Source organism: Bufo gargarizans, chromosome 9, assembly GCF_014858855.1.
Source record: "Bufo gargarizans isolate SCDJY-AF-19 chromosome 9, ASM1485885v1, whole genome shotgun sequence".
NCBI classification, from domain to species: Eukaryota; Metazoa; Chordata; class Amphibia; order Anura; family Bufonidae; genus Bufo; species Bufo gargarizans.
The window spans coordinates 28482167-28501108 of record NC_058088.1 but is presented as its reverse complement, the minus strand read 5'-3'; the positions used below and the strand labels follow the sequence as shown (position 1 = coordinate 28501108).

The window sequence follows — 18942 nt, the reverse complement described above, 5'->3', positions numbered from 1 at the left end:
TGCAAGTTTCACATGTCATGAGGAAGGACCAAAATTGTTATATGGTCTGAAACGCGTTGACGAAACTGTCTTGTAAGAAGATTTTAACCGCATCAATAAAAAGTTTTTCCTGCTTAGTCGTGGAGCTGGATTTTTCTTCCAAAATTTGTTCAACTGCATCCAGGTGCGGTATCCTTGCTCGTCTAGCAGAGGAAGAGGTGAGAGCTGCCTTTACCATTATTGTTCTCAGGGAGACGCTGGTTTGTTCATCTGGGAAGGAACCAGTAGTCTCAGACCCTGTCACTAATCCTAGGGATTTTCAGGGTTACTAGGGCCTAGGTTTCCGGTGTATGAATATTCTCACCTTCAGGGTCTATTCATACTGACAGGAGTCAGGGCTAGGTTTAGTGTTTCCGTAGGTGGTCACCATTTTCCTTTCCCTAGCCTTGAGGCCTAGCTCCTGGTCATTTTCCTTCTGTTGTCATTCTGGTGTTCCTCCCCTCCCCCTACACTGTGATACTTATATGTTTTAATGTTAATCTGTATAATACATACATCTCCCTATGTACACATACATCCATCTCAAATAATAATCAACGCATTAATTATGCTATATTCTGTTTGCACAAGGCAGAATCCTACAATGGAGAAGCACAAAGGGGGTATATGTGCGGTTGGTCTTGATCTGACTGGGAGTTTTTGTTAATAGTATTTTCTCTGCTTTCCACAGGTATAAGGTCCTTTGGAGAAGCTGCACATTACAAAGTGATGACATGGTGTGTCCTGGTAAGGAGATCCATTTTTTGTGTTATATACTGCCTTTATTCTGTTTTCCTCTCCCCCCATGCATACATACTTCTCCCACTGTACTAATTTCTACATAGTCCTGGTCGGTGTTAATGTTGTCTCTCCATTAGAGTAATATTATCTCAATTGCTGTGTATTACCCTTTAGATATCATTACGGGCCTGGCAAATGTTCACACACCGAGTTTTCCATATTAATCCATAGATTATCCCATTTTTTTCTAAAGCTTGCCATACTATTTCGATGTATGTCAGCCGAACCTGCTGACGATCTAACGTGTATGTGGCCTCCCGATTCTCCCCTGATGTCAGCGGGAGATAAGGATCGCCCATGTTGGATTTCAAACTGCTTGATCACTTTGCTCCCAACTTTTTAGAAGGTCAAGAAGAGACACTGATGGTTTACTGTGTGCAAGCTCCAGTTGTGTGCAATTTATTCTCAGGGAGGCAGGGAGCTACCAGAGGAGCCTTGCAGTGCTTCCTCTCCTCTTCCTACTAGAACATGTTCGGTTAGGGAGGCAGCTGTGTGGGAAGCAGGAGCTAAGTGGGTGCCATCATCTATATGAGGTGCCCCTGCTTTACCTGTTGGATAACCCCTCTAACTAGCATTTGGCAGACTGCTATCTTAAAGGTGTGCAAAACAGTGCAAAAAAAAAATAAAAAATAAGAAAGAAAAAAAGATAGCTTCCTCCAAGGCTGAACATGTTGTAAAAAAAGAACAGAACGTATACTCACCTCACCCATCCTGTTACAGTGGTCCATATGATCCATGGTCGGTGCCCTGCTGAGGAGGAAAATTTTGGGCAGTGCCATCTCTCTATTCCCCCATTATAACAGCAGATTACTGATGTTTTCCAGGGTCAGACCTGCTGTGATCAGCTGATCTCTAGGACGGTTTTTTTTAGAGACGGAGTCGTCTTTTGAATATATCGCTTTACTGTAGGATATTAAAGTCATCAGGACCCTTGAACCTGTACACCCACCAAGTGCCCATTTTTCAGGCCCATGCACACTGCTCTATTGTGAAGTTGTCGTGTGTTTGCTAACAGGGCCGGACTGGTAATACACCCTACAGGGAGATTTCATGGTGGGCCGATGCTCGGGGAGGCGCCCAAGCCCTCCTCACGACCGTTGGTGGGGTACATAATGATCTGATGCTCTTAGCATTCATTAATGCTGGAAGCATCAGGCACTTATGCCAGAAGAAATGCACCAAACGGATATGCCACTGACTATACTGGCTAGTCATAAATGCAGATATTAAAAGCTGAGACTTTTGCCAATATATTCCTGTCAGGAAGATATCGGAGCCCACATGCACCACGTCACGGCTCTCAGCATGGCTCTCAGCATCAGGCACTTATGCACCTGGCTTGGACCACAGGTGTCCTCCTGCACTCAACTGTATCATTGTCCTCAGGACAGCGATACAGTTGAATATTGTGGCAAGGGTAGCAGTATTTTGTGCTGCACTGTGGTATTGCCGGCTCTGCCTACTGCTGTTGTCTGTGCCTACGTGTGTTGCTCCATCCTTCTGTCAATTTGAACCTGCCTACAACATAAAAACTGTCTAGTTTTTTATTTTTCCAGGGCCACTTTAAAGGGGTTATCCAACCCCTATAATGACCCCCCTAATGTCTGGGCCCCGCATTATACTTACCCCACTCCCCGGCATCTGTTGTCACTCCTGCTCCCCGCACGGCTGCAATGGAGATGAGCCTCTCTAGTGTCGTCCGCGATGCTAGGGAGGCTTGTTCCTGTTGCGGTCTGCTATTGGCTGCAACACCCCCTTACTGGATGTTTTGATCCGTGGGTGTGGGGAGCAGGAGCGACACAGGTGTCAGGGAGCAGGTTAAGTATAATCTATATGAGGTGTCTGGGCATTAGGGGGGTCATTATAGGTGTTGGATAACCCCTTTAAGTGCCTAGTCAACTCATGTTTGCTGGTTCAGTTTACGCGGCTATGCTGTGTGCATGCACCCTTTAGTCATACTCTCTTTCTTACTCTCTACCTTAAGGTTTTGAGACAAAAGATGACATCTACTGCTACTCTCTGGCAAAGGCTTTGTATTACGCTGTATCTCCTCTGACAGTCGGGTTTTACGCACCATGGGGTAGGCGCAAAGGTTTCCTTCTCAACAAGGTTGAGTGTGAGTATATGGCTTTCTTTGTCAACTGTATGTTGTTGGTGGACTACCTAGGAAAAATCTGTTATAGAAATGGCACACAGAACCATACACTTCATACCACCTTATACCTGACACTCTTCATTTAGCTTTATTATGTATATGACTGTTCTGCATACACCTGTTCCCCCGAATATACCTACAGGTTGTCATGTGTTTTACAATCCATTTGAATGTGCAACCAAGCTGGGCGGTTTGAACACACTGGTGGGCCCCAATCTCCTCACCTATTCCCCACCCTCTAGACCAGGGCTGGCCAACCTGCGGCTCTCCAGCTGTTGCAAAACTCAACTCCCAGCATGCCCAGTCTGCCTACAGCTATTAGCCTACAGCAGGGAATGGTGGGAGTTGTAGTTTTACAACAGCTGGAGAGCCACAGGTTGGCCAGCCCTGCTCTAGACAAACTTCATGGTTTGTGGTCATGTGCGATATAGCGAGACGTCACTGCTACAGCCAAATAATCAAAGATTGGCGAGTATAGCTACGTGTTGGTTTGTTACCTAGCAGGGACTACACCTGGGGCTTCCTCTCTCCAACTTCCTTTTGCTCCTTCTTTCCAAAGAATCTTTGGTTCTCTCCAACTGCTCCTGGAGGACCACATTCCTTCTCATTATGTTTGAATGGCTCTTTGCTCCACCACAGCTTTCAGTTGTGTCTGCTTCCAGAGGATCTGTATTTGTTGCTACAGTAGCGCACGTTTATTTGCAGGACCTATGTGGCTGCGGTACCGCAGCAGGACCGCACAAACTGCTGCATACAATAAACTAAGGCACTTACAATATACTATTGGTACCACGCTCAGACGAGAAAGGGGATAACTGTATGTAATGTGTGTACACAAGTGGGTAATTCTATGTGGTTACAATCACTCAATACCTCTACAGTATCTTGTGAAGATTACCTTGTCACCGATGCCATCTTGTTGAGGTGCACTTCATACTTGGTAGGTACGGGGTCCTTAACAGTCTCCACCATACAATACATGCCCCAGCCAGTGGCGTGATGCTGGTGTTAGATCAGAGTTTTGCAGTGCGCGCTCTCAATGAGCAGCTAGTGACGTCACTTCTGTAGCTACGGGTCGCTACAGCTGCCAGAAAGGTCTCCAGTGCGTTTCGGACAGACGCTGTCATAATACATAACATAGTACATAAGGCCAAAAAAAGACATTTGTCCATCCAGTTCGGCCTGTTATCCTGCAAGTTGATCCAGAGGAAGGCAAAAAAAAACCTGTGAGGTAGAAGCCAATTTTCCCCACTTTAGGGGAATAAAAAAATTCCTTCCCGACTCCAATCAGAATAACTCCCTGGATCAACGACCCCTCTCTAGTAGCTATAGCCTGTAATATTATTACACTCCAGAAATACATCCATAGGGCAGGGAAACCTGGAAAGTCTCTCCCTATTATGAGTTCATAGTGGATATTTGTGGCGACTGCCACTTTGTGGACCTAGCTGCCAGCCACCGTGGTTAGAGACACCAGCGCAGTGGGGTAGTCTTTCAAGTCTCCATGAATGCACATCACCCTAACGTTCCACCCAGTATACTCAGCGGCCCTTACCAGGGTCACCAAGCTCCCTGAGTCCAGCAGCGCCTCCACTTGAGTGTCTCCCACTTCCACCTGGCACAAGTTGCCACCGTTGTCCTTCCTCAGGGAGTTACAAGGCCCTTCTAGTGCTGCTATTTATGCGCCACACTTATTGCTGTTAGTACTGAACCTTGTGCATTTTTACTCAAATGCAAACAGTTCTATTTCAGTGTTTAAACCATTTAGTATTAGGTTATTGATATTAAATATCCATTCTGTTTCTGTTTTCGACATTTATTTAATGAAACCCCCCCCCCCTTTGTTTCTTCTCACTATTTCCACCCCACAAAACCTTGAACCTATGTATTTCCCTCCATGTCTTTCTTTGTAGAATTTTTTCTGTATATTGTATATGTGCTCCCCTATTCTTTTCTTCAATTGTCTTTTCGTACGGCCGACATAGATTTTATTGCAGTGGCAGGTTATTGTATATATTATTCCGCTAGTGTTGCAAGTTATGAATTGATTAATACTTTGAATGAGCCCTCTGTGCTTTCTATATGCGATCTAATCTTATTATCCATTCATTTTTTACACCCTATGCATTTCTTGCATGGGTAAAAGCCTAGTGGTTGCTCATCTTTTTTAGCCAGTTTACCTCTCGTTGTGATTTGCTGTTATACATCTATGTGTAGGTGCTATGAGGTTGCCGATATTCCTAGGTTTACGATATACAAATTTTGGTATCGAGAGAATAAATTCACCAATTATTTGTTATTTTGAATTCCTCCTCCCCCAATTCAATTTTATTTTTATTTATCTCCCCCTCCTCCAGTAGGGTTGATCTATTTAATTGGCCTATTTCTATTCTTTGTTGTTCTAGCTTCCCTTTGTCATAGCCTTTATATTCAAATTTATTTTGCAAGCATTTTGCCTCTCTTTCGTAGTCGGCTTCATCAGTGCAGTTTATTTTAATGCGTAGAAACTGGCTTCTTGGGACCTTTTTTAGCCAGCGTGGTAGGTGGCAACTTTCCACGGCAATAAAACTATTTGCGTCGGTTGGTTTGTTGAACATTTTAGTGCAAATCCTGTCCCCTTCTATCTAAATAGTTAAATCTAAAAAAATGTATTTCTTTCTTACTGTAGGTTGATGTAAATTCCAAATAAAATTTGTTTTTATTAATGTTATTTTAAAACTCTTGCAGACTATCTTCCCCCCCACCCCATATAAAAACAATATCATCTATAAAACGTCGGCTCGCCTTTGGGGTGAATGTACTGCTGCTCCCACCACCCCACATATAAATTTTGCGAACCCTGGTGCGAATCTCGTCCCCATCGCGGTCCCCCACGTCTGCAGGTAAAATTTATGATTATATGTATAATAATTTTTGGTTAAAATAAACATTATACATTCCCCTTAAAAATGTATTTGCGCCTCTGGCATCTCCCCTTTCATACTCAAAAAATGTTTTACAGCTTCACTGCCTTTTTATTATTTTCAATCACTGTGTAGAGGGACTTAATATCTAGTGAACCAATAATATAAGCCCCCTTCCATCTAACTTATATTTCGTGTCCTTTAGATATGTGGGGAGCGCCTGTACATATGGCTGTAGCTGTTGGTCTACATATCTCGACAAGGAACTAGTTAGGCAGTCTATGCCTGACACAATGGGTCTCCCTGGTGGGTTTTTAGGGTTGTGATAAAATACCGCAATTTTCGGGTGTTCTACATTTATAAACGCTGCGTTTGGTAAAGAAGGACAGCAATCGAATTTACACTCCACGAATGCGGCTCGAATACAGGAGCTATTAACAAGTATTCGAATTTTAAACAATCGATTTTTCCGATATAGCGGAGGAGTTTCAGGATCGAGAAAACACGCCCTGCTTCCTGCTGCCGTCACGTGGGACGCCACGAGAGGACGGCTGGATCACGTGGGACGCCGCGTAGGTCCTAGCAGGCCAAAAAGGAAGAAGCATATCGGAGAAGCCACATACGGCGTGGAGTGGTAAAGTACACATATAAACTGTGCAATATAACTCTGGATGAAAATATGAAATAGAGAATGGTATTTTTTTATTCATCATATGAACAGATAAGCATGGTTGTAACACAGACACACCCTAGCCACTGCTGGACAGTCATTTTTTTTTTACAACGTTTTTTTACTATGATTTTTATATTATGACTTTGCTGGTTTTCCTATCTTGATACACATAAGACTGCTGCTGACCTATAGTTATCTATGCTGCTGATATATTGATGCTAACGCATATAGCGCTTTTCTATTGCTGCTGACTCGGATTCATTGGTTTTATTCTGTTTTATATAAATAGTGGTTCTACTCATATCTATTGCTGCTGATTTTTAGTATTTACGTTTATATCATATTACATTTTTTATTAATGTTTACCAACTTTATCTGTTATGATTGATGGTCCATGTGGCCCTGATAACGGAGTGCCCCCCCCCCCCCAAACACATTATTTAAATTTTTTATATCTAAACGGGCTGTGGGTGAGCCAGAGGGGTGTGCACCTATTTCATCTTTACCTTGGCGGGTGAGCCGCTTGCAGCTTTTCCTGTTAAAGAATAGGACATGTTCTAGCTTTTTAGAAATGAATGGGTCCGCATCCGTTCCGCAAAACTGTGGAACAGATGGATGCGGACACAAACATAGGGTCGTCTGAATAAGCCCTTAAACAGATTTCTGATTACCTACTATTGGATCGATCCTTAATGTCAAATCACCAAAGTCCGACTCCTGACATACACAGTGATCACCATTTAAGTGAATGGGAGCTGCGCTGTAGTACCATTCATGGTGACTACCCAGCGGTGGTGTTTCAGCAGACCGTCCAGCAGACAGATGATCTATACGGGTGCTAGTAGTTGGACCCTCACCAATCTGATAATGATGACCTATCCTATGGCTAGGTTGTCAATATTACAGTCCCGGAAAAACCCTTTTAAAGGAAATACTTGAGGAAGGAGATAAAACCAGTTGTAATTATCTAGGTGCCCTCTGCTGCTGACAACTACCTTTACATTTGTTGGCAATAGTGTTCACCTGTACTAATTCCATAGCATCATTCAAAGGGATTCTACAATTTAAAGCAACATTCCACCATAACAGAAAATTCCATAAAGCAAAAAAAAATAAAGTTTATACTTTGCATCACTATTTTTGTATTGATTAAAAAAGTTCTCGCACTTTGAGTTGCAGTTTATCAGCTGACTATACAATATCTAATGTATTGTTTGAACAGTTTATGTTAATGTCAGACCCCTGCCGTGCCTGCTTCAGTTTACACAAGTTATGTGGTTCCTTGTCATATCCGTGTTCCCTAACTGAGCGCAGTGTAGGTCACATGCAAGTAAAACATCACATAATTATCAAACTGAACAACAGAGCAGGCCATGCATAATGTTACTTACATTTTTATGAAAACCTAAAATGAAGGCAACCCTTTTTTAAAGGCGTTGTCTGATCTGGCAGTAAACTGCGCGTTGCACTCTCCATTAATATCTGTTGGACTTCTGAAAATAGGCGAGTGAATAGAGAGCACGCCGCGCATGCGCTTTGTGCTCTCGTTCATTTTGGGGATTTCATTCTAGAGATACTGTAGGTGCGGATCCCAGAGGCGAGACCTGCACCTATTTGACATTGGAGGCATATCCTAGCGATATGCCACAATCCCTTTAAAGGGAGTCTGTCACCAAAATATGACGTTATACACCACTTACATGGCTCTCTAGCACACCTATCCATGATTCAAATTAATGGTACCTGTCACGATCAGTGTGGGGGGAAAATGCCACACTGAACACAGGAGGGAAGGGGAACAGTAACTGGGCCTGGAAACTAAGGAAGAAACAGGTCACCTCCTAAATAACCCTAATCCGGGCATTAACTACCTATCAATATGAATAGACCTTGAAGGTAGGAATATTCATATGCAGGATACCTAGGCCCTTATATCCCTATAAGGCCCGGGAATGAGGTTAGGACCAGAGACAACCCATTCCTCCCCAGATGGACGAATGAAAGTCTCCGTCTCAGGCCTAGATACAAACAAGGAATATAACAAACAGAAAACAATAAGAAAAGACAAGACTTATCTGAAAGTAGAAAACTGGCAACTTCAGAAGCATCAGTACAACCAACCAGCTAGTTAGAAGTCAGGAAGAAAATCTATAAACCGCACCTCCAAAAGTGAGAAGCAGCTACATATGGGAAAAGTAAATTACCAACAAGCAACACCTGAAGAAAGGGCTGTGGCATTCACCAAAACACAGACACAATAAGATCCACAGTGAACTTGTCAATTTAACACCCACGAGTTGCCAGTCTCTGCGATCTCCTGGTACCTGCCACGGGAACGTCCGTGACAGTACCTTTAAAATTTTCTCCTAACTTTCACCAGCAGGAAAAACGCAGTTTAATCCATATACAAATGAGGGCTCACAAGTGCACAGGGGTGGCGCTCGGTGTGTAGGTGCCCAGGCTGTTCTGCCTTCTTTTTACATTACTCCTCCCCAACCTCTTCCTTGGCCCGCCCTGCAAATTCCTTGAGTCATCTATAGGAAAGGCCGATATCCCGCACGTGCACAGTGCACCGCCGGCCCGGGCATGCCTATAGTGGGCACGGCATCGCTACATTAGTGCGCATGCGCCAGCAAACGGCGTGAAACCAGTGACTAGGGGGAGGACCAGAAGCAAACAGGAGGACTGGAGGCTGGACCACTACATGTAGGGACGCTGTGCCCACAATGGGTATCACAGTGCGTATACCCGGGCCAGCGGTGCACGCGCGGGATATCGGACGGTCCTGTGGATGCCGCAAGGGACTTGCAGGGCAGGCCAAGGAAAAGGCTGGGAAAGAAGCAATGTAAAAAGAAGGTAGAGCAGCCTGGGCACCTACACACCGAACGCCGCCCCTGGACACTTGCGAGCCCTCATTTGCATATGGACAGCGATTTTCTTGTTGGTGAAAGTTAGAAGAAAATTACAAAGGTACCATTTTAATCATGGATAGGTATGATAGAGAGCCATGTAAGTAGTGTATAACATCATATTTTGGTGACAGACTCCCTTATGTCCAACAGAATAAGGACCGCTCTTTTTGAGTGACTCTCCATTCTTGTTCATTAAAGAGGTTACCGAGTGTGGGACTCTCCTCTATTATGCCCATTTTAATACAACTCAACCTTTGAATCCCAAATGGCAGGGCATTTCAATTGCCACCTTTATGTTTCCAGGAAATACCCCCAAAGCGGTCAGAGATTCTTTTTTTGTGCAATTCTGTATAAGTTCCAAATCTGTTAAAGTGAGTCTGTCACCTGCAAAATCAGTAAGCATGCCCCATGTGAGGTGCCCCTAAACATAACCATACATTTCTTAAAGAGTCACTGTACTTTCATACAATTTTATTTTGTTTAATAGAAAATTTCTAAATTACTTCATTGCCTGCATCTACCTAAAAAAATAAAAAATAAAAGCCACTAAGGGTCTCACTTCCACCTTAGTTGCGGTCCACTGCCTTTTGTAAGAGAAGAACCACCCCTAGTAACACAGAATCAGAAAATGGCTGAGAGGAAGTGGGAGCGTGTCAGAGCTAGCTGAGATCCTGATAAAAGAACTGCTTCTACACTGCTTCTGAGGGTCACAGGAGTGTCCTGCCTTTCTATCTGATCTTCCCCTCTTTATCTGTTTTGTGAGCTCCAGAGCAGAAAAGAATCAAAGTGGGCAGTAAAGTAAAGTACACTACAGCTGTACAGTGCTGGCAGATTCCACATAAGGGAGATACCTCCTGCTTGTGAGAGAAATGCAACTAGCTGTGCAGCTGAAGGTAAAAATTAGACTGAAAAAGACATTAAGGAAGCCCAAAAAAGACCTATTCCTTCCCAGGTTTGATTGTACAATTAAGCACCGCTATTACGCAAACTTTTTTTTTGAAAACTCATGTACGCTTTAAGAAAATTAAGTCCTGTAATCCTTAGAAATGCATCTTTTTATTTTCATGCAAACAAGCTTTTTGGTGGGACCATTCTCTTCGGTGTCTGCCTCATTGCTAGAGGCTCTGAAATCTTAGGGACTGTCAATCTAATACCGTAACAGCGACATTACTGGCTGAGAAATGGTGCACCAATAACCTTATTGGCATTAAAATAAAAATAAGCATTTCTCAGGATTAGAGGACCGAATTTTCACGAGAAAGGTATGGTAATGTTTTGGGGTACCTACCCTACAAGGAGGTATACTTATTTTCAAACAGATTTTGGAGGTGACAGACTCAATTTAAGTCATGCCTACGATAAAGTCTACAAAAGATGGGCCACCAGTTATACAGTCAATTTAACTATGATTTCAGAGCAATCAGCACAATCAGTGACTGATGCCTGTAGTTAAATGTTGGAGCCGTTTAAATGAACTGAATAGACGGCAATGGTAGTGATGTCACATTTTACACATTTTAGGAAATAATCAATGTCACAAAATATTAATAAATAATTCCTAAAGATGTAGAATTACATTTTACACTTTGGTTGCAGCGTACCTTTGTATTGAAGGATGGAAGAAGGATCGACTAGAAGAAGAGAGAACTGGACTGAGGATAAGAAAATGCACAGGAAAAGACCTCATCAAACTCATCTTTCTTATGACATTTTACCATCCAGTAATCACAGAAACACACAAGCAGCGAACGAATATACATTATTGCTTCATCCGCTTTAGTGCATGGGAGTTCGCTGGTAGTGACCAGCTTTGGGCTGGGCTAGTTACCACACTTTGTGATGGTATTGAAAACTGTTTTGGGCTGGCACCTATTAGCATTTATAGAGCAGTAAGTGGAAAAACTAAAATCATAGATGCTCCACTCAAACAGGAATGGGTTAGTAAGAAATTCCTATGTCTCCCACTTTGGGTTGCTATTCTGTTGGCGATCTTTATTGCAGTTGCAGTGGGTGCTTCAATCCTGATTTTTGGCTTTCCATTGGGTGATCTCTCAGGAAATATGTTAGCTGCCGCTCAAGGTGTTGGGTCATCTGTGGTTGGCATATCTTTGATAATAGCACTAAAAGTAGGTATTACGGTGGTCAAAAATGTCATTGTCACTCAGAAGGGTACAGTGCAACAAAAAATGAATAGAACAGATATGAGCTCCCAGTTGGGTTTCATGAGTGATGTGAAGAAGGAGGTTAAAACCATCACCAGTTACCTCCAACTCATGGAAGTCTTCCAAAGGCAAAAAATTAGAGTCGTCCTTGAGATCACCAACTTAGACAAATGCATGCCGGACAAAGTGGTTGGTGTTCTAAATGCCATGAATATCCTCCTCTCTGATGCAAATGCCCCATTTATTTCCATTTTGTCTGTGGATCCAAGTATCATTGTAGAATGTGTCGAAAGCTCTGACCTCTTGAAAGGTATGGCCAACAATGGCTATGAGTTCTTAAACCGCATAATAACATTACCTTTTTGTATCCCGAAAATGGACTGTGACACAAAATTATCATTGCTAAGGAGTACTATTGAAGGGACAGATGAAGAACAAGAACAAAAAACCCCGAACACAGGTGTTAATACTGTTGATATGCCAACAGCAGTAAGAGGTTCATATGAGCTGGAGCCCAACAGCTCCTTCCTAGATAAAGGACCAAGCGCAAAAAATTTAATAGATGAAGCCCTTGGGTATTTTTTTCAGGAGCATATGCATGAGTATATTACTGACAATGCTGTTCATATCAAAAGGATGGTAAATACTATCACCATAACCATCAGACTGATGATCCGGGAAGTACCAAAAAGCCAAATACAACCTCGCAAAGTTACAGAATGGGTGCTCCTGGCAACCCACTGGCCATGTCGGCTCAGCTGGATATTGCAGTGCATTGAGGACGAGCAACAAAATATTTCCCTGGGAGGACAACAAACTGACTCTTCATACTCCAGAACGTTCCTTTGGGATGTTTTAGAGAAGACTTTGGAGGAACTGAACGCCATAAAGACAAGTCTGAAACAACTACTGGAGTTGGATGGTGATCCAGAGATCTTCCAACATTTATTACGTGAAAACTTGACTGTAGAAGATGCCAACTTCTTTCTGCCATTTACTGTTAATTTAGACCACTCCATTAAAAGAAAAATGGAACTGCTAAGAGGCAGTAATAGCATGTGGGAATCCAAAAAGAGCAACCGACTTACCGTAAACTCTCTGCTGAACATGAGTGTGGATGAGGTGTGCGAAGAGGTAAGTGTGAAATCTTTTGTCTGTTATTTACTATTATATTAGGCTGGGTTCCCAACTAACTGAACTGAAAGGAGCAGAACAGACCCCATTGACTATAATAAGGTCTGTTTGGTTTCTGTTTAGGGTGGCATTTTTTTTTATTTTTTATTTTTTAACCAGAGTCCTGCATATAGCGGAACGCCGCCTCTTCATAAACAATATATTAAGCAGCACACGGAAGGGGAGTTGTCAGAGAAAAATGGAGGGAGGGGACTCAAGTTGGGTAGAAAGCCCCGAGTCTATGATGCATCTATATCTGCCCTTGAGCGTAGGGTGAAGGTTGGCCAGAGTAATGCCTCATACAGGTCCGTTACTGTATACTGGAGCTTGTGTTTACTCTTCTACTCCAAGTCCTGAAATAATGGATTATCCACATATTATATCCTTGATGAGCATCACTCGTCTAGCGCAATGCTTCTCTTTGATAAAACCTTCATTTTCTATTTTTCAGATGAACAAACTTGGTTTTGGAGAAGAGAACGTCCAAATGTACAAGCAGAAGATTAAGGACCACAACTTGAATGGCAAAGCACTTGTCTACAGTGATATTAATGAGATAAAAAATGTGATGGAAATGGGTCTCGGAGACTGGACATTGTTCAGTGTGTACTTCTTTGGGGCTCTTCCGTCAGCTTCTACCGCCCCTGCAACTGCCCCAGTTATTGGAAAGCAAGAGGCGCCATAACTTGCTGCAGGATCTACAGAGAATGTCTTAAAGGGAGTAGGATCTCTCTGTATTTATCAGATGAGAACTTTTAACATTTCACATGTTCGTTGAATTATTACTCTTATTATCTAAGTTCTGGTTAATAGAAATGGAGGAAGTCATATTACACCCTGAAATAGCCAAACTATGGCATTTATCTGCCCATTTAAAGGGCATCTATCAGCAGATTTGTCCCTATGACACTGGCTGACCTGTTTCATGTGCACTTGGCAGCTGAAGGCATCTGTGTTTGTCCCATTTTTATATGTGCCTGCATTGCTGGAAAAAAAATACCGTAAGTCTTAATATATGCAAATGAGTCCCAAGGAGCAGCAGGGGTGTTACTGTTACTCTTAGAGGCTCTGCTGTCTAAAACTGCTGCACCCTCTCCACTCCAGGGCCAGGTGTAATGATGTTTTCACAGCCTGGTCCTGTCAAAGTACAGAGAGTGTGGCAGTTGCAGAGAGAGCGGAGCTTCTAGGTGTAATGGCCACGCCCCCGTTGCTCCTAGAGGCTCATTTGCATATAATAAAACATCATGTTTCTCAGCAGTGCGGGCACATATAAACATGGGACCAACACAGATGTCTTCAGCTGCCAAGCGCACATGTAACAGGTCAGCCAGTGTCATAGGTACAAATCTGCTGACAGATGACCTTTTAAATATCATTACAATTTCATATATATATATATATATATATATATATATATATATATATATATATATATATATATATATATAGGGAAAAATGTGGCAGCACCAATTCACAGCATAAATGGCGGGCGCTATGTCCAGGGGTGTCACTGCTTACCCACGAAATGTAGACGAAAAAGGACAGCACATCCAGTAGATAAAAAGTGGTAGTTTATTGGGCCACAGTGGCACAGTGAGGTGACATTTCGGCTCAAAACACAGAGCCTTTCTCAAGCCACTGTGTTTTGGGCCGAAACGTCTCCTCACTGTGCCACTGTGGCCCAATAAACTACCACTTTTTTCTACTGGATGTGCTGTCCGTTTTCGTATATATATATATAGTCATCTAATGGCAGGGGGTAAATAGTGAAGCACATCACATACTCCATACTTTGTTAAATTTCTCCAGGCATCACCTTGCTTTATAAATTGTTCTATTAAAAGGGATAATCGAAAAAAAAAAGATTCCCATAAAACTATCCTCTTCGAATATCCCAAAGAGACCCACTTCAGGCAGAAAATGTATTGAAATTCCAATAATCTTAGAAAGAAGGTCTCTGATCTCATACAAACACCTAGGAGACAAGCAGCAGATGAGATCCGACCCATCTTACTTAATCTGACTGGTGTTAGCATTGATTAACATAGAGGTGAATACGTTGATTGTTGGTTGGCGGGGAAAAAAATAAAGATCGTTCCAAAACTTCATGAAATGTTTCATTTTATCTATACAAAATAAGGGGAATGAGAAATGTTTGCCATAAGTAAATGGGAAAATAAGGTTAATCTTAAACCATGGGGATTTGAGGATGCCAATCAGAATGTATTCAGACACACAAGGTCTGGGGTTGGAGACTCAGGGCCGATGCTATAATAAGGCAGACCAAGCGGCTGGGCGCAGAGACGGGGCGGGGGGGGGGGGGGAATGAAACTTTAAATTTCTTTTTAAATACCCCATATTTTTCGCCCCTGGGTCTTATGGGGCGAATACTAATGAAACGCTTCCATTTTGGAAGGGCTTCATTAGTACCTCAAGACCGGGAAGCGATAAAGGATCTGTACTCACCGCTTCCTGGTCCTCCGCTCGGTGGTCTGCTGTAAAGGGCTGTGCACCATGTGACCTCACTGTGCGCAGCCTTTACAGCTGACAGCCGAGAAGAACCAGGAACCAGGAAGAAGAGAGAGAGAGTGCTGGTGGTGAGGAGCGGCGGCGTCCAGGAGCAGGAGAGGCAAGTTATTTTTTTATATTTTGTGCTGATTGCTGACATGGGGGCATGGCGGCTGACATGGGGGGCATGATGGCTGACATAAAGGGCTGATGGCTGACATGGGGGGCTGATCTGAGGCATTGCTGGTCTGACCTGAGGTGCAATGGAAAATATTTTATTCTTATTATCCTCCTCTAAATCCTAGGTACGTCTTATAGGGTGAAAAATACGGTCCTTAACCAGCTCCCGTCTCGCTAACGCCGAAAGGCGCGATTGCTGCGGTGCTGCCATGTCACACTAACGCTGATCGGTGTCATCTCGCGTGAGCCGAGATTTCCTGTGAACGCGCGCTCCCAGGATCGCGCAGTTCACAAGTTCATCTGCAGCCTGCCGGCCACGATCATTGGCTGGCAGGCTGTGGATTTTTGAAATGACCAATGAAATCGGTATATCAGATGTTATTTTGAAAATAACATCTGATATACCTGCTACCTGCTCCTCTGGTGGTCCCTTTTGCTTGGATCGACCACCAGAGGACACAGGTAGCTCTGTAAGTAGCACCAAATCACCACACTACACATTAGATATTACCCTGTCATTTATTAACCCCTTATTTAGCACCTGATCACCCATATTAGACACCCTGATCACCCCCTTGTCCACCCCCCGTCATTGATCACCCCCCTGTAAGGGTCCCTCATCCCTGCCAGGTAGTTAGCTACTGCTAGGTAGTTTAGCGCCCAGCCCACCGCACCGCAGTCACTGATTAGTCGCTGATTAGCGTCATCGCTGTCGCTAATCAGCACTAGTACTATGTAGTATCTGTAAGTGATCAAGACTGATCACATTCAGATCTATATAAGTACATTAGGGTCACCTTAGGCTCTACAAAACGCAGTGATCGCCTGATCAGGCCTGATCTTGTGCGCACACTTGCGTTCAGTCCGCCCCACCGCAGTGACAGAATTTATTTTTTTCTGATCACTGCAAAAACACTGTAAAATCGCTGCGGCACTATAAAAGATCACTTTTGAGCTTTTTGGATCGTTATTAGCGATCGCAGCTTTACTTCGCAAGCACTCCTTTTTACTAGGTAGGTTTGCTCTTTTTCCTGGGTAGTCTCAGAGGAATACCCCCTAAATTTAGTGAACCCAAAATGTCAAACAAGGGAAGGGGTTCAGAATATGAACCTGTAGACAGCAGTGGCACTCTAACCGCTAGCGAAGAGGACGAGGTTGAGGTCCCTGCTACGGTCAGGCGTACCCGATCCCATGTCAGGGTTCTGCATACCCCGCATGATGAGCCTCATTTGCCTCAGAGTGGTGCTAGCGCTGATCTTGTTTATGGTGCGGCATACACCAGCAGCGCAGCACACCCTGGACCTTCTACCAGCACTGCCGTATTCCCTGGTGAAGTGGCGAGCACCAGAAGGGCAGTTCCAGCTGGTACGGTGGCACGTGCAATAACTCCCCCGTCGCAGCCACCGCGTTCACAGGCCTGTAGAACCCTTAGTCTCCCAGAGGTGCTGGCAAATCCTAATTGGCAATCCCCTGCATCCGCCGCACCCGTATTGCCCCCTTTCACCGCCCAGTCTGGAGTTTGCGTGGAGACGGCTCATTTAGGATCGGCCCTTCAGTTTTTTGAGCTGTTCTTCACCGCGGATCTCTATGACCTAGTTGTGGCAGAAACCAACCGCTACGCCACACAGTTTATTACCACCAATCCGGAAAGTTTCTATGCCCAGCCTTACCGGTGGAAACCAGTCACAGTTTAAAAAATTTTTGGGCCTTATCCTCAGCATGGGTCTAACTAAAAAAAATGTATTGCGGTCATATTGGTCTAAAGACCCAATACATTACATGCCCGTGTTCTCTGCTGCAATGTCCAGGGCACGTTTTGAGGCCATCAAGTGCTTTATGCATTTCGCTGACAATAGCACCTATCATCCAAGAGGCCACCCTGCTTATGACCGACTCCACAAAATTCGGCCCCTCATAGACCATTTGTCATCCAGATTTGCAGATGCGTATACCCCTAATCAAAACATCTGCATAGACGAGTCCCTAGTACATTTTACCGGACGCCTTGGCATAAAACAGTACATCCCCAGCAAGCGCGCCCGGTATGGGGTCAAACTGTATAAGCTCTGTGAAAGGGCCACAGGCTATACATATCGTTTTAGGGTCTATGAGGGAAAAGACTCAAAACTGGAGCCGGTCGGATGTCCTGACTACCTGGGGAGCAGTGGCAAGATTGTCTGGGACTTGGTGTCACCCTCACTCCACAAGGGGTACCACTTATACGTGGACAATTTTTTGTCAAGCGTGGCCCTCTTTCGGCACTTACATCTAGTCGGAATTCAATGCTGTGGCACCGCGCGACCTAGTCGCCGGGGCTTCCCCCAATGGCTCGTTAGTACCCCACTTGCACAGGGGGAGAGGGCTGCCTTGTGTGACCAAGAACTGCTTGCGGTGAAGTGGAGGAACAAGAGGGACGTTTACCTTCTGTCCACAATTCACGCAGACACGACTGTCCAAATTGAAAGGGCAACTGGAGTCATTGTGAAACCCCTCTCTGTCCACGACTATAACCTTCACATGGGAGGGGTGGACTTCAATGACCAGATGTTGGCTCCCTATTTAGTTTCCCGACGCACCAGACGCTGGTATAAGAAGGTGTCTGTATATTTGATCCAATTGGCTGTATATAATAGTTTTGTTCTCTACAGTAAGGCTGGGAGAACAGGATCCTTCCTAAAATTCCAGGAAGAGATCATTTCAGAAATCCTGTATCCAGGAGGGTCCGTGCCCCAAGGCCCTGATGTAGTGAGCCGGCTACATGGCAGACACTTCCCGTCTGTCTATCCTGGTACCCCAACTCAACGTTCCCCAAGAAAAAGATGTCGTGTCTGTAGCAGGGGTGGAATAAGGCGTGACACCACCTTTTACTGTCCTGACTGCCCTGACGAGCCTGCCCTATGCATAGGGGAGTGTTTCCGCAAGTTCCACACTCAGGTACACTATTAGTATAAGGATTGCGTGACACAGGACAGGCACACAGGGGTCTTAGGGCCCTTTCACACAGAGCTGCCACAAACTTCTCCTTTCACCTGGGACAAAGTGCATAATGTACTTCGCCACATCTCTGGGCGATTTGCGCTTTGCACATTGTCCCATGGGGAAGGAGAGGTTTGTCCTATAAAAAAGGTAAAAAAAATCAAAAAAAATCACCGGTAAGCAAAAAAGTTATTGTTCTGTTTCAAAAGTTTAGAAAAGTTAATGTTAATAAATTTATTGCGTTGCGGCCTGTTTTTTTTTGTTTTTTTTTACCTTCTAGGTGGACCAAGCGATCAAGCAGCTGCAGCACTGATTTGCATTCTGACAGAAGCATTGCGCTGCTGTCAGATTACACAAAAGTTGGTGTATGCGGCGCTGCAAGACGAGATTTCTCCTCTGCAGTAAAAAAGATACGTTTGCTGAGGATTATAAGCTGAGGGGGCGGCGGTGTTCATATGCTTTGGCAAACATTTTTTATAAA

General features: G+C 44.0%; 1 protein-coding gene across 1 annotated transcript; it reads left to right on the top strand.

Moving 5' to 3' along the window:
* Nucleotides 1-13781, top strand: LOC122946422 (NTPase KAP family P-loop domain-containing protein 1-like). The gene is made up of 5 exons (XM_044306043.1): nt 1-197; nt 710-765; nt 2804-2935; nt 11059-12758; nt 13249-13781. Exons 2-5 carry the CDS (start codon nt 753-755, stop codon nt 13480-13482), a joined length of 2079 nt encoding a protein of 692 aa, XP_044161978.1. The 5' UTR covers nt 1-197; nt 710-752; the 3' UTR covers nt 13483-13781.
* The last annotated feature ends 5161 nt before the right edge of the window (nt 13782-18942 follow it).

Coding starts and splice junctions, on each gene's coding strand:
- LOC122946422 (XM_044306043.1), top strand. Junction 2,936..11,058: donor CCTTCTCAACAAGGTTGAGT/GTGAGTATATGG, acceptor CTTTGGTTGCAG/CGTACCTTTGTATTGAAGGA. Junction 12,759..13,248: donor TGGATGAGGTGTGCGAAGAG/GTAAGTGTGAAA, acceptor TCTATTTTTCAG/ATGAACAAACTTGGTTTTGG.